Source organism: Chlorocebus sabaeus, chromosome 1, assembly GCF_047675955.1.
Source record: "Chlorocebus sabaeus isolate Y175 chromosome 1, mChlSab1.0.hap1, whole genome shotgun sequence".
Taxonomy (NCBI): Eukaryota; Metazoa; Chordata; class Mammalia; order Primates; family Cercopithecidae; genus Chlorocebus; species Chlorocebus sabaeus.
The window spans coordinates 116651971-116666436 of NC_132904.1; the positions used below are offsets into that span (position 1 = coordinate 116651971).

The 14466-nt window shown below is 35.8% G+C and overlaps 1 protein-coding gene across 4 annotated transcripts in view; it reads left to right on the forward strand.

Annotated features, from left to right (window-relative positions):
- Positions 1-14466, forward strand: part of ARHGEF12 (Rho guanine nucleotide exchange factor 12) — a 147258-nt gene that overhangs the window by 86674 nt on the left and 46118 nt on the right. For 3 of the 4 annotated variants that reach the window (XM_038005085.2, XM_038005086.2, XM_038005088.2), the window contains 6 exons: positions 483-540; positions 4197-4375; positions 5569-5646; positions 5843-5962; positions 7883-8023; positions 13434-13508. In XM_038005085.2, the coding sequence (XP_037861013.1) occupies positions 483-540; positions 4197-4375; positions 5569-5646; positions 5843-5962; positions 7883-8023; positions 13434-13508 (651 nt within the window). The remainder of the gene's footprint in view (positions 1-482; positions 541-4196; positions 4376-5568; positions 5647-5842; positions 5963-7882; positions 8024-13433; positions 13509-14466) is intronic. The other variant, XM_038005087.2, reaches the window with a different exon arrangement.

The window sequence follows — 14466 nt, forward strand, 5'->3', positions numbered from 1 at the left end:
ACTTTTTCTACATTTAGCCGGTCTGAAAATTAATTTTCTTTGTAAAGATTAGATCATGATTGAAAAACTAAAAGCAAATTGAATATTGTGGAAATACTTTTAAAAATTATTTTTTATTTATTATTAATTTTGACAAATTGATGACTTAGTAAAGCAAAGAGATCTTTTCTGTTTGTATGAGCCCTTCACTGTGAAGGATTTGTAAATCTGTTTCATGTTATGTTTTGTCATTTGTCATGGTGAATAAGTTGTAATGTTTTGTATGTCAAGGCCTTGGTTTATGTTTAAGTTCATTTTGTTGCCGAATATGCCCTGTAGAATCATGGTGTGAAAATGAATATTGAATCAAATACATAAATATTTTAATGTAATGTGATTACTATATTATAATTGGTTATATTATGTATGATAATTCCTGAAGTCCTTTTATCCATTGTCTCAATAGGATGTATATGACATACACTCCTCTCGTTTTCTTACAGGTGAATGGAACTCTAGTGACTCATTCAAATCATCTGGAGGTGGTGAAGCTAATCAGATGTAGGTGAATGTTATTCTTAGTTTTAATTGTTTTCTGAAACCCTTAAAGTAAGGATCAGCAAATTTCCTGTTATAGGCCAAATAGTAAATATTTAGGCTGTGTGGACTGTATAGTCTACTACCGACTCTGTCATTGTATCATGAAAGCAGCTATAGACAATATGTAAATGAATGGTTGTGGCTGTGCTTTAGTAAAACTTTATTTACCGAAAGTCTGTGATCCTGGTTTAGGCCCTTGGCTGGAGTTTGCTGATCCCTGCATTGAAGGAAAATCTGAGGTGAAAACTCTTAACTTACTAATAACTATCTTTTGTCAACTCCATTTATATGGTTGATTATAATATTCCTGTCATTCTTGGTAATATTGAATACATATATTTGAAAGAAATGCATGAGTCACCTGAGAGGAAGGAGGTTGAGAAATCAGACATATGGCCTGATGAACTGAAATGAAACTTTAAAAATCATCTAACACAATCACTTTCCCTCAGATAAGTAAATGATTATATAATCCAGAGTAGCGATCTTCTCTTGGAAATCTTCAAGGTTAAGAATTTGTGATCTTCAGGTTTAGGGGTGAGTAGCCCACTTGGACTTAGTTCTCTGTGGACTTAGTTCTCTGTGGACTTAGTTCTCCGTGGAGAACCAGGCTTGAAGCAGTGGGAGTCTGCAGCTAACCTCCCGTCACTTGCAGGGTCAAAGGTAAATTCATGTACCTTCAGCTGGCAGTGAGGTATGGTCAAGCCAGGCTTCAGCCACTCACAGGGCCTCAGTTTTCCCATCTGCACAGGGAGAAGGGAAGGTTCAGTGGCCCTGTGAGCTTTGCTGGCAGGTGGTGATGGGGTGGGTCATCTGAATCTGAGTCAGGTGAAGTCTAGGTGCTACACCTTCCCTAACCTGGGCTTTGGTTTCATTTTGTTGTTACCCTTTAACCTTACCTGCTTTCCAAGAGAGATTTTGTATTTTCTTTTCTTTTTTTTTTTTTTGGGGGGGGGGATCAGGGTCTTGTAGAATGCAGTGGTGCAATTATAGCTCACTACAGCCTCCAACTTCTGGGTTTAAGTGATCCTCCCACCTTGATTTTTGTTTTGTCTTGTTTTGTTTTGTTTTGTTTTGTTATTGTAGACACTGGTTTTTGATATATTCCCCAGGCTGCTGTCAAACTCCTGGGCTCACCTGCCTCAGCCTCCCAAAGCGCCAGGATTACAGGCATGCGCCACTACGCCTGGCCAAGATTTTATATTTTCTAAGTGCTTCACATATTGAATGGAAAATAGCATGACAGTTATAACAGTAGTAAAGAAAGTCACATGGGAGTCCACCACCTAAAATGCAACTTCCTTTTTCTTTGTTCTGGCCTGGTTTGGGCCTTATGTATTTGTTGTTGTATCTCTTTAAAAAAAGAGAGCGAGAGAGACTGCTTAAACTGAATGAAAATTTTTAAAAAAGGAATAAAAAAAAGAATTTATGATCTTCTACATCAGATTATTCCACAGTAAAGTAGACTAGAAATAAGAGACAATTGTTTGTGATCAAGCAGAATCACTACTGTTTTATTTAATTCTATTTCTCTGTATTGGGTGGATGGACATCTTCAGAAGAAATTTAATAAACTAACTTTTTTGTTGGCCTTTGTACTGCTATGTTAAGCAACTATGAAAATTTTAAAACTTTTTCATCAGAGTACCAGTGCTCCAAATGGTCACTTTGATCAGCGTTCTTAACTTTATTTTAAAAGAGTGCAGGGATCAAAATTAGATCCCCATACTTGAATAAATTTGACCACTTATTTAATGAGAATGTGATTTATGAATTGTTATGTGCTACATAAATATGGTTTATGTTAATAAGTTTATGCCTGATGTCCATTGAGATGTATAAAAACATTTCTTTAGCTTTCTAGGTTGTATTTTTTGCTCATTCCAGTATAAATTTTACTTAAAAAATTAAATCCTGGGAATCTAGCAATAAATTAATTATCCAATAGTAAGGGCATAGCTAAAAACTTAAAGTTCATCCTAAAAACCTTTGCATCTCCAAAACATATATAAATGTGACATCCCTAAAGCCTGGGTGTATGTAACAGAGTTCCTGCATGTCCTACTTTTTAATGCGTATTCTGGATATAATAAAAGTGATATCAAATCAGAGCAGTTTAGAAACAGCTAAAGAAGGGAAGGGAAAAGCTAGGAAGCTATTATAAGCAAGTACATAGGCAAGTGAGATATAATAGATGACTTTCTGATAGCAATAAGATTGAAGAGCCTTAGAAAGTGTTTCTATGTAAAATTCCTCCAAATCATAACACTTGTGACTATTATACATAGCAAAAATAGTTTTTAGAATGCCAAAACACTGTGAAATAATTGATAGTGATTTCCATGGGAGGGTTAAATTGGGAGACAAGTGTAAAATACATTTGAAAGTCCTATTGAAATGTCTAAGAAGAAAGTTTTGCTATATCTATTACTGACTCTGATTATGGTGATTTTTTTTTTTTTTTTTTTTTTTTTTTTTTGAGACAGAGTCTTGTTCTGTCACCCAGGCTGGAGTGCAGTGGCACGATCTCGGCTCACTGCAACTTCCGCCTCCCAGATTCAAGTGATTCTCCTGCCTCAGCCTCCCTAGAAGCTGAGACGACAGGCATGTGCTACCACGCCCGGCTAATTTTTTGTATTTTTAGTAGAGACGGGGTTTCACCATGTTAGCCAGGCTACTCTTGATCTCCTGACCTCGTGATCCGCCCGCCTCAGCCTCCCAAAGTGCTGGGATTACAGGCATGAGCCACCATGCTCGGCCTGATTATGGTGATTTTTGCTGTCTAGATTTTTCACTCCCATAATAGGTCTAATGAATTCCTGTCCATTCCTCCAAATGTTTTTCACTAAAATTTACTACTTATTATTGATTGTGTTTTTCCCTGTTATTGTAGAATATTTTTTGGTCATACTCATTTTGTAAAGTTAATTTAAAACTACATTTTATATTCTAGCGTATTCACTAAACCATGCCTAGTTAGTATCATCTTAAAATACGAAGATCTAGGCTGGGTGCCGTGTCTCACATCTGTAATCCTGCAACTTGGGAGGCTGAGGTGGGTGGATCACTTGAGCTCAGGAGTTTAAGACCAGCCTGGGCAGCATGGCGAAACCCCGTCTTTTAAAAAAAAAAAATCCCAGGTGCTTGTGAGGGCTGAGGGAGGAGGATTGCTTGAACCCAGGAAGTCGAGGCTGCAGTGAGCTGAGATCGTGCCACTGCATTCCAGCCTGGGTGACAAAGTGAGACCCTGATTAAAAAAAAAAAAGATTTTTTTAAAAATTACATTTAAGAAATTAATTAAACATAGCCACTAATCCTCTAAATTAAGAAAATATATTCTTGGAGTTATAAATTTTATTTGCTTTTAAGTAATATCTGATCTTACAAATAGTAACTTGCTATCTGAAAACGGCATCATTCTTTTGGATTTTTAGGGCAATCATAAAAGAAATGACAAATTAATTTTTTTCTGTAGAGAAATGATTAGCAGAAGATGGGACAGTCTTACATAACTGGATCTTTTAGAACTATCAAAGATTAAGTAGTAAAATGGTATGAAAAGTTTCTTGACAATGTTATTTTCCTTCCCTTCCCTTTTTCCATCTCCCCACCCCAAGCTGGTTCCTATGTAGCTCTCACTGTTCAGGGACGCCCACCTGGGTCGCCCCAGATTCCACTTGCCGACTCTGAAGTAGAGCCATCAGTCATTGGACATATGTCTCCCATCATGACATCTCCTCATTCACCTGGAGCATCTGGGAATATGGAGAGAATCACTAGTCCTGTGCTCATGGGGGTAAGAATGGGGAAATTTCTTAGTTAAATACTCAGTCCTATAAGGATGTGTTTACTTTATATTAAGAGTGTTCAAGTATTAGGCTGATGAACTAATTAAATTTAAGGTTCTAGAAAACGATTTACTAATATAAAAATTACATAATAGGAATGATTAGAATATTGTCATAGCAGATTTAATTTAACAAGTATTAAACACCTGTCATATATAAAACAATGTGCCACCCACAAAAATATAGTTAAGGTACTCTTATGTCCAAGGTTATAGTCATCTTAGAATGTGTAATTTTAGGCGGGTGGGGATTTTTGTTTATTTTGTTTACTGTTACGTTTCCAGCATCTGAAATATTGCTTAGCATGTAGAAGGTGCTTAACAAAGCTTTGTTGATTGAGATTAAATCAAGAGTATACAAGTAACTATAATACAAGGCAGAATGTAGACATTATGAGGGCAAAAAAATACTAAGTTCTGTGAGGATTCAAAGGAGAGAGAAAGCACATAGAAGAAGAACAATAAATAGAAGGAGCCAAGAAAGCATCAAATATTGTGGAGAAGTAGCTAGGATTTTTGTTTGGTTGGTGCCTGTTAAGGATGTACATAGTGGGAGATGAACTTGAAAATAGTAGGTTGACTATTTTGAAAAGTCACATCTCCCAAGCTAATTTACATGTAACTAGATAAGCAGTAAGAATCCATTCAGCGTTGTTTCTTTTTAAGCAAAAGAGTACATGATTATCCTAGGATTATAGGAAGGCTAATTTGGTAAAATATTATAGGGTTGTGAAACCAGGAGGGATGAAGGGTGATGAATTAGGGAGCTGTCTTCATATTTCAGGTAAGAGGTACTGGGATTTTGAGCTATGCATAGGGATCGATAGTAAAGATCCAAATGAGGGAAAGTAAAAGATACTATTCTTATATTAAGACAACTTAATTTCTCCAATATCAATATTTAATGTTCTCTTGAATCTAGTTTAGTAAAGATGAAATAGAAGGGCAGACATTTCTTTGTAGTTTCTTGTCTTTTAAGTGTCATGTCTAAAAGTTTGTCCTCATAACCCAGAAATAAAAACCTAATAGGTATTGATAATTGGAGCCAAGGCAGAACTTTATATGTCACATTTTCTCTGTTTATTTTAGCTTCATTTTCTCTATACTGGTTGTTGTTTGTTTTTTATCTTTTTCTTTTCTAGGAGGAAAACAATGTGGTTCATAACCAGAAAGTAGAAATTCTGAGAAAAATGTTACAGAAAGAACAGGAACGGCTACAGGTATTAAATGAGAAGTAGGGCTGTGTATAGGCCAATAAAAATGTGAGTGGGCATGGTTGAGTTGCTGTTTATCATAGTCACAATCAAGCAGTATTGTAACCAATGCCATTAGTTATATTATTGATTAAGAATGGACTATTTCTGTATCTTTTTTACAAAAGTAATTAATTCTGAAAATATTTTTATAACTTTTCAGTTATTGCAGGAAGATTACAACCGAACACCTGCCCAAAGATTGCTAAAAGAGATCCAAGAGGCCAAGAAACACATTCCTCAGCTGCAAGAGCAGTTATCCAAAGCCACAGGCTCTGCTCAGGTAGCATTACTATTACAAGTGCTACCCAACTTTTTGCAGGAGAATTTTCTTCTGGGAATGTGTCAGAGAATGTTGCAGTTGACTTTTTTAAAGTTATTTTTCTAGCATAGGACAACAGGATGTCCTGTTAAGGATGTTACAGAAGTAATGATTAACAAAAATAAATGTGGGCGTCTGATTGTTTGCTTGCTCATGATATCACATTTCTTTGTTCCATAATAATGTAAAAAAGAATTGAGTGCTTTTGCTTTGATGTGACCAACTACTAAAATGTATTTATATATATATATATTTATATTTTTTTGTGGTTCATTCTGCCATCTTAAAACAGAATGGCAGTTGATATGTTTTTAAGTAGGAATTTAAGATTTTAAAATGACAGGCATTGAGCAAATATATGGACAAGCATTTTCTTATTTAATCTGCATAGCATCTCTGAGGTGACTTATGGTTGTTTTCTTCCAGTTTACATATATACTTAGAAAGAGTTAGAGAGATTACATTACTTGTCTGAGGTCATATAGCTGAAAAGTAATAGAACTGGAATTCAAACCCAGTCTGAGGATTCAAAAGCACATTCATACCCTTAATTGACTGTATTTTTATTGTAATTTAAAAATAGATTTCAGTAGAATTTGCTGTATAGGTATAAGCTATAGAGATAATGGTCTCATAAGGAAAAAAAAAAAAAAAAGCTCAGCATTTATATGTTAACCAGACTTACATTCTGTAATATTCAGATTTGGGGTATGTAAAGCACCTTGTACTTCATCTTAAAGCAAAGTAGATAAATTGCCTATACATTTAAAATAGGTAAACACTGTTTGTTTGTTTATCACTATTCCTGAGTTAAGTCTGAAGGGAAAGCTACATATTCGCAAAAGAATTATTGAGATCATCTAGCCTAATCTACTTACTTTTTGATTAAAAAATACATAGTTGAGAAACCTAGAGTCTAAACTGCTTAAATCATCTATACAAGACCATACAGTATGTAAGCTCCCCTGACATCCTAGTTTAGTGTACTTTTCATTCCATTTTTTTTCATTACTTTCAGTCCCACTAGCTATGTCACATTTTGCGTGTTACACCTCAGTAATGTTGACAGTTTTATGTTACTACCAGACAAATACAATATTCCTACCCTGTTTGGGCAGCTATCTAAATCTTTATAACCTGGCCAGGCGTGCGTGGCTCACACCTGTAATCGCAGCACTTTGGGAGGCCAAGACGGGCAGATCATCTGAAGTCAGGAGTTTGAGACCATCCTGGCCAACATAGTGAAACTCCGACTCTACTAAAAATAAAAAAATTAGCCAAGTTTGGTGGTGCGTGCCTGTAATCCCAGCTACTCGGGAGGCTGAGGGAGGAGAATGGCTTGAACCATGGAGGCGGAGGTTGCAGTGAGCCGAGATCCTGCCACTGCGCTCCAGGCTGGGTGACAGAACAGGACTCCGTCTCAAATTATATAAATAAATAAATGCTTAGAACCTGATCTAAATGCTTGTAATAATTTATGTTATAGCATTATGTCCCAGAATTGACCATTGATTGACACTCTGAAGCATTGGAAGGTAGTTAACAAGAAACTGTAGGGTAATAACCTTAATTAATGGGCAGACAATATCAATTAACAAAACATTTTACCTTTTTGCTATATTTGTAAGTTTGAACTTATATTCTTTTTACCAAAATATCACTTGCCCTGTCTTTAAGGTCATGTCATTTTAGAATCCCAGAATTAGTAGTTATTTATGGATTTTACTCGTAGAATTTTAACCATACTTGAGCACATCAGAATGTCCAACTTTTAGCAGTCTCCATGTAGATTATAGTACCACTCTATTTCTTTATGCAGCAAGTAATGAAAGTTTTCTTTTATGTGTTTGTGTGGGTATGTTTTTCTTTAATCTGTTTTAGGATGGAGCTGTAGTTACACCCTCCAGACCTTTAGGTGACACCCTAACAGTCAGTGAGGCAGAAACAGATCCTGGAGATGGCCTGGGCAGGACTGACTGTAGCAGTGGAGATGCTTCTCGGCCCAGTAGTGACAATGCAGATGTAAGTATTCAGTGTTCCAAATCTTTTTTCTTCTGTATTCTTCTTTACAGCCCCTTTCTAGATTTGATTTTAAGTGACGTGAGTTAGAGGTGTCTTAGCACTTTTTACCATCCCCATTTTTAATATACCAATTTGATAAACAGAAATCTGGATACTGTTGTATATAAGCTTTTAATTCCAGAGTTCACTTTTTCCCTTGAACACCCATTGCCAACTGTTTCTTTTACAGGGATGGAATTTCCCAGCAGGCATCTTGTTCGTGGGTAGAGAAGTTACTAATGCCAGTGCATTCTTACTGAACCGAGAGACCAACTGTTGATATCTTTAAGAGCATGTTAATATTCCATTTGTGGTCAGAGTGACTCAGTCTTGAATCATGGGGCACTTTGCCATTACCAAGAGGAAAAACCTTAGTCCTGTTAGATAGGCTTCAGTTAATAGCCCGGGTTTAGTAACAGCACTTTCTTGATTAACCCAGAAACTGCCAGATGAACATGAGTGTCTGTTAAGATGATAATAAAACATTTTAAGCTGAATATGATGTAGCACCATAGACATATGAATACTTAAAAGCTAAGTTCAGTATTATTTACTCAACAATACTTTGTAAATTGTATGCAGTGATAGGAATAATGACTTAAATGTAGATCACCCTCTTTAAAAGTGATGAGGGAAGTTGTCTGAATGAATGTTTTGTAATTGTGGGTCATGAAATCAATTTTGTGGGTTATATTTCTTAAAAAAAAAAAAAAAGAATAGGAAATACAGTGCTTTGCATATAGAAGAGGTGTCACTTCTTGGGACTTCTGTTACATATATACACATCTACTATTTAACAATGTGAAGTTTCTCTCTTATTGAAGGTTGTTGGGATGGGGGTTGTTTTGTTTTGTTGTTTTTTAAAAAGGAATCCATGGTCTAAGCCATAAGTCAGGCTATCTCTTGAGGCTTAGGCCCAATGACCCAGTTCCTCATCCAAAAAACAAACTGAGGATTTGTGGGTTTTTATTTATTTATTTATTTATTTTTGAAAGATGGTGATAGGAGTCTCGTGATTGGGTTAGCTAAAGGTTTTAATGGAAGATTTCAGTTTGGGCTCAAGGAAAAAATGGTAATAGCTAATATTTGTTGGGTATATATGGCATACACAGTGATGTGTTTTATGTTCCTTAGTTAATTCTCAGAACAGCCTTATGAAGTAGTACCGTTGTTACTGTAACTTTACAAAAGAAAAAATTGAGTTAATTAACTTTAACAAAGGGAGTTAACTTTCCACACTTACTCAGGCAATAGGTAATCTACTTCTGCCTAGCTCCAAAATACCAGTAATCTAAATATAAACAAGAGCACTGAGGTATGAAAATGCATAACATTTTGAGAGAGCAGTGAAAATTTTAGGGCAACCTGGTGTATTAGGGTTATAGATGAAATGGCTAGAGATTATCTTAGAAGCCAAATCATGAGTCCAGGTTATAAAGGGCTTCAGCTTGTTCTAGCGCTACATACTGCTTTTGGGAATGCTTCTCGTACTCTTCTTTTTGTTTTACTGCCGCGTCTCCTCTCTGTTTTCATGGCTTGTCCCTACCATGAGATGGGAAGTTCCTTGAGAGCAGAGGGACTGTCTTGTCTGACTTTATGTTTCCAAAGTGTAGCAAATTGTAGGCATTCAGAGCAAATGATACAAATGAGAAATTTGAATTTTATCTTGTATTTAGAGGAATGTTGCAATAAAACGTGTGACTTAGAAATATAACCTTATAAAAGAGCGAATTGTCGGCTGGGCGCAGTGGATCACGCCTGTAATCCCAGCACTTTGGGAGGCCGAGGCAGGCCAGTCACAAGGTCAGGAGTTCAAAACCAGCCTGGCCAACATAGTGAAACCCTGTCTCTACTAAAAATCCAAAAAAAAATTAGCTGGGTGTGATGGCACACGCCTGTAATCTCAGCTGCTCTGGAGTCTGAGGCAGGAGAATTGCTTGAACCAGGTAGGCGGAGGTTGCAGTGAGCCAAGATCGCGCCATTGCACTCCAGCCTGGTTGACAGAGCAGGTGGGTAAAAAAAAGAGTGAATTGTTGAGTATAGAAATAGGCATTCCGGTCAATTAAGACTGTTTGACATGTAATTGATACTTAGTATTTGAATAAATGAAATCAATTAATAAAGTGGGCTTTATCTTGCATGCAGAAGACAGGCACCATCAGAAACGTATCTGGGGAAAATAATTTGGAGTAAAGAGGGAGATCTGTAGGAAAAGAAGACTGCTTGGCTTAATAGATACTTTAATAAATGTGTGCTGAATGGATAATAGTTAGCACTTATTCAATAACTACTTTGTGCCAGAGGTTGTACCCAATGCTTTACAGATACTCTTTTTTAACACTCATAATAATCTTAAAAAAACAGTATCACCATTTCATTGATGAGGAAACTGAGGCCAAATAAATAACTGAATATCATGGAAATCCAAGTGAGAAATGATAAAGTCCAAGCTAGGCTGTCTTCTGAACACATAACACACAGGTTTAATTTCTACAAGTGTCCATTTGAGACTAAAGATGTGTTGCTTTTAGCTTACGGATTTCCATGTTTGTTTCAATTGTGTTGTAAGTATGGAGGAATCAGTCTGCTTTTGTTGTTGTTGTTTTAACAGTACTTTGAATTACTGTTTTACATTTTATCTTTTGAATCAGTCCTTTTAACTTTTTCATTGTCTCCTCATTTTTATAAAATAATTTCCTGGTGGTTTTGTGAAAGTTCCTACTTTTGCTTACTTTGGAGAAGGCATTAAAGAATGCCCTGATACCCAGTTCTCACAAGAGAAGCAACTTGATAACAAATCATCATCTAAAATTCAGAGCATCTCTCCTTTTGATTTTTCAGTTTGTGAGTGATATTTTTGAAAAACTATTTATCTTGGAAAATTTTTAAACATATTCAAAAGTAAAGACTAACATAATCCTTCTCAGGTCCCTGAGAACCTAGCCTTAGCAGTTTTGTTTGTACCCGCTATTCCTTACATCCTCGAGACACTGGATTAAAGTAAATCCAAGGCATTAGTTTAATAATGTGTCTCTCTCTAAGAGATAAGTTTTTAAAATATAGCTATAATATTCTTATTAAATCCTAAGAATTAATATTTTCTCAATACACAGTTTTATTACCTTGTTTTATAATGATCTTTTTACAGTTTATTTGATTCAGGATCCATTCAAGGCTTTCATATTGCCATTGGTTGATAAGTCATTTTAAGTCTTTATAGTTTATAATAGTTTCCTTCTTTTTTTTCCTTGGCCATTTTGTTGTTGTTGTTGTTAAAGAAATTGGGTCATATGTTCGGTAAAACAGTCCATTTCCTAATTATATTTTCATGGTGTCGTATGACATGTTACTTTATCTAGATTTTCTGAAAACTCCCAGTTAAATCTACAAGTCTTGGTCACATTAGGTTTGATAGTTGTTATTTGGAATAATTCATGGATGATATTGTGTACATCTCGTTATATCACATCAGTATGTGAATGGCTGTCTTACTGTGGTTGTAAGCTTAAGGTGTTTAGGTGATGTCAGCATGATTTCCTTCATTATAAATGTTCCCTATCAAATAGCTTTTATGAAATGTTTTCACATGCCATTTGTGATCAGAATGCCTAGATCCATTGTTTAATTCTGAGTTTCAAAAGGATATTATTATAATTTTGTCATTATTTCTGTATTTATTACACGGAGTTGTGTTACAAGAAATGATTTCCCTTACTAGCTAATAGGTTACCCTAAAATATAGCTTATGCAGAAAATGTAGGGTAAATACTTCCCTTGATTCTTTTCAGAAGAGTCTTTTCAGGAGAGATGATACTCTTACAAACTCCAAAGGTGACAAGTGGGAAGGGTATATGTGTGTAATATTTTGAACTCACGGATTTCCGTATGAGTTACTCTTTTTTTTTTGTTGGTGGGAACCCTCTCAAATTTTCTCCTGTGTTCTTTTGACATGCCCCTCCAGTATCTTTGATAGCTTTCTTGATTTTTGTGACAGAATTATTCTAATCTTTTATATATCTTGTCCAAGACCTGAAAGTCATTCATTTCTCCAAGGTGGGGCATACATTTGAAACTGCTGTTTTCTCTTGGTGGCAGAAATACCTTGTGATACCACCAAGATATCTGGGTATATGCATAGGTAAAATGTATCTTCCCTGCATTCGTTAGGTCTCTGCTTCCTCATTTTCGGTTGCTCTAAAGAATGTCTCCCATTGCTTTGGGGTGTTCCTCATCTCCACAAAGTGAGTTTCTGCGTCCCATATGGTTTATATTTTATACAGTCCATTCTCAGTATTTGTGGGCAGCATCTGTGGATTCAGCCAACCGTGGATCACAATATTCAGGAATAGAAATGCATCTGTACTGAATATGCACAGACTTTTTTCCTAGTCATTATCCCCTAGACAATACAGTGTAACAACTATTTGTACAGCATTTACACTGTATCAGGTATTATAAGTAATCTAGAGATGATTTAAAATACATAGAAGATTTGCATAGGTTATATGCAAATATTATACCATTTTATATCAGGGACTTGAGCAACCATTCCCCCACAAATACTGAAGAACAACCGTATTAGGTATTATATAATACCATATAAATGTATTAAAATCCACCTTTCACATGAAGGGAGTAACAGAATAGTAGAAGCTTAATTGTACTCATAAGTAGGGCAAAATGCTTTTAACTTGAATAGAAAGGATAGTTTGAGAAGGTAAGGGTTAAGGAAGATAAATAAAGAGAGTTGGAATTTTGGCCGGGCGCGGTGGCTCACGCCTGTAATCCCAGCACTTTGGGAGGCCAAGGCGGGCGAATTATGAGGTCAGGAGATCGAGACCATCCTGGCTAACACGGTGAAACCCTGTCTCTACTAAAAATACAAAAAATTATTTGGGCATGGTGGCGGGTGCCTGTAGTCCCAGCTACTCGGGAGGCTGAGGTAGGAGAATGGCGTGAACCTGGGAGGCGGAGCTTGCAGGGAGTCGAGATCTTGCCACTGCATTCCAGCCTGGGTGACAGAGCAAGACTCCGTCTCCAAAAAAAAAAAAAGAGTTTGATTTTGACATAATGAGTTTCAGGTATGCAATATATCTAGTAATTTGGTAGAAAGTAACCTCCAGGCCTGGAGGTTAGGTAAAATTGTTTTGTTGACTCTGTATTGTTTATCAACATAAAACTGAAAAGGTGAGAGAATAAGTGACTTGTCGAAGTAAAGAAAAAGTAGCAGAACCAAGTATTTTATGAAAGATATTTAGTAGTTGTAAATACAAATATGAAATTCAGAGCAATTTTTTTTCACACTTTTTTCCCTCTTCTCCTTTTGGTGTGCCTATTGAAATGAACTGAAGATCTTGTTTCTTTTTATTAGAGTCCCAAGAGTGGCCCAAAAGAGAGGATTTATCTAGAGGAAAACCCAGAGAAAAGTGAAACAATTCAGGACACTGTGAGTATGAAATCTATGCAATGATAGTGCTGTCTTTAGCTTTCCGTATACTTAAAGTATGATATAGACACATCTGATGTTTACGTATTTTATTTTTTATTTTTTGGAGAAAAAAATTAAATTTATTAAAGAAACTTAATAAAGATTTGAATAAGTCAAGAGCTATTCCATGATTAGTAAGTATTATTAGGTTCTTAGTATTTGTCGTGGTGGTAACGTAAAATGTACTAGTTTAACCATTTTTAAGTGTACAGTGGCATTAAGTATATTCACATTGTTGTGCGACCATCACTGCCACATCTTCTCCAACTGCAACTTGGTACCCAGTAAACACTAAATCTACATTTCCCCCTTCCCCCGGCCCCTGGCAGCCACCATTCTACTTTCTGTCTCTATGAATTTGACTACTTTAGATACTCAGGTAAAAAGAATGATACAATGTTTATCCTTTCATGACTGACTTCTCTCACTTAGCATATGTCTTCAGCTTTCATCCATGTTGTAGCATGTATCAGAATTTCTTTCCTTTTTGAGACCAAATCATATTCCATGACATGTATATATACTACGTTTTGTTTATCTGTCTGTCAGTGGGTACTTAGATTGCTTCCACTTTTTGGCTATTGTGAATATGCTGCCTTGCCTTCAGTTTTTGTGGGTGTTTATCAAGAAGTAGACTTGCTCGATCTTACATATTCTTAATTGCATGGTTTTAAGCATTCTCATTTTATTTTCTAATTAGATTTGTTTACAGTTGTGGAGTAAAAGATACAACAGCATTTTGTAATGTTTTTATTGTCAGCAACATAAGGACTATCGAAAAATCAGAGACATTAAATCATTATAAAATCAAAATTGTCTGACTACTGCTCTAAACTAATTTATGTTGTTTCACCTGATTTCTTTTTCTTTTTTTTTCTTTTTGTAGGGAGGGATTTCGCCATGTTGGCCAGGGTGG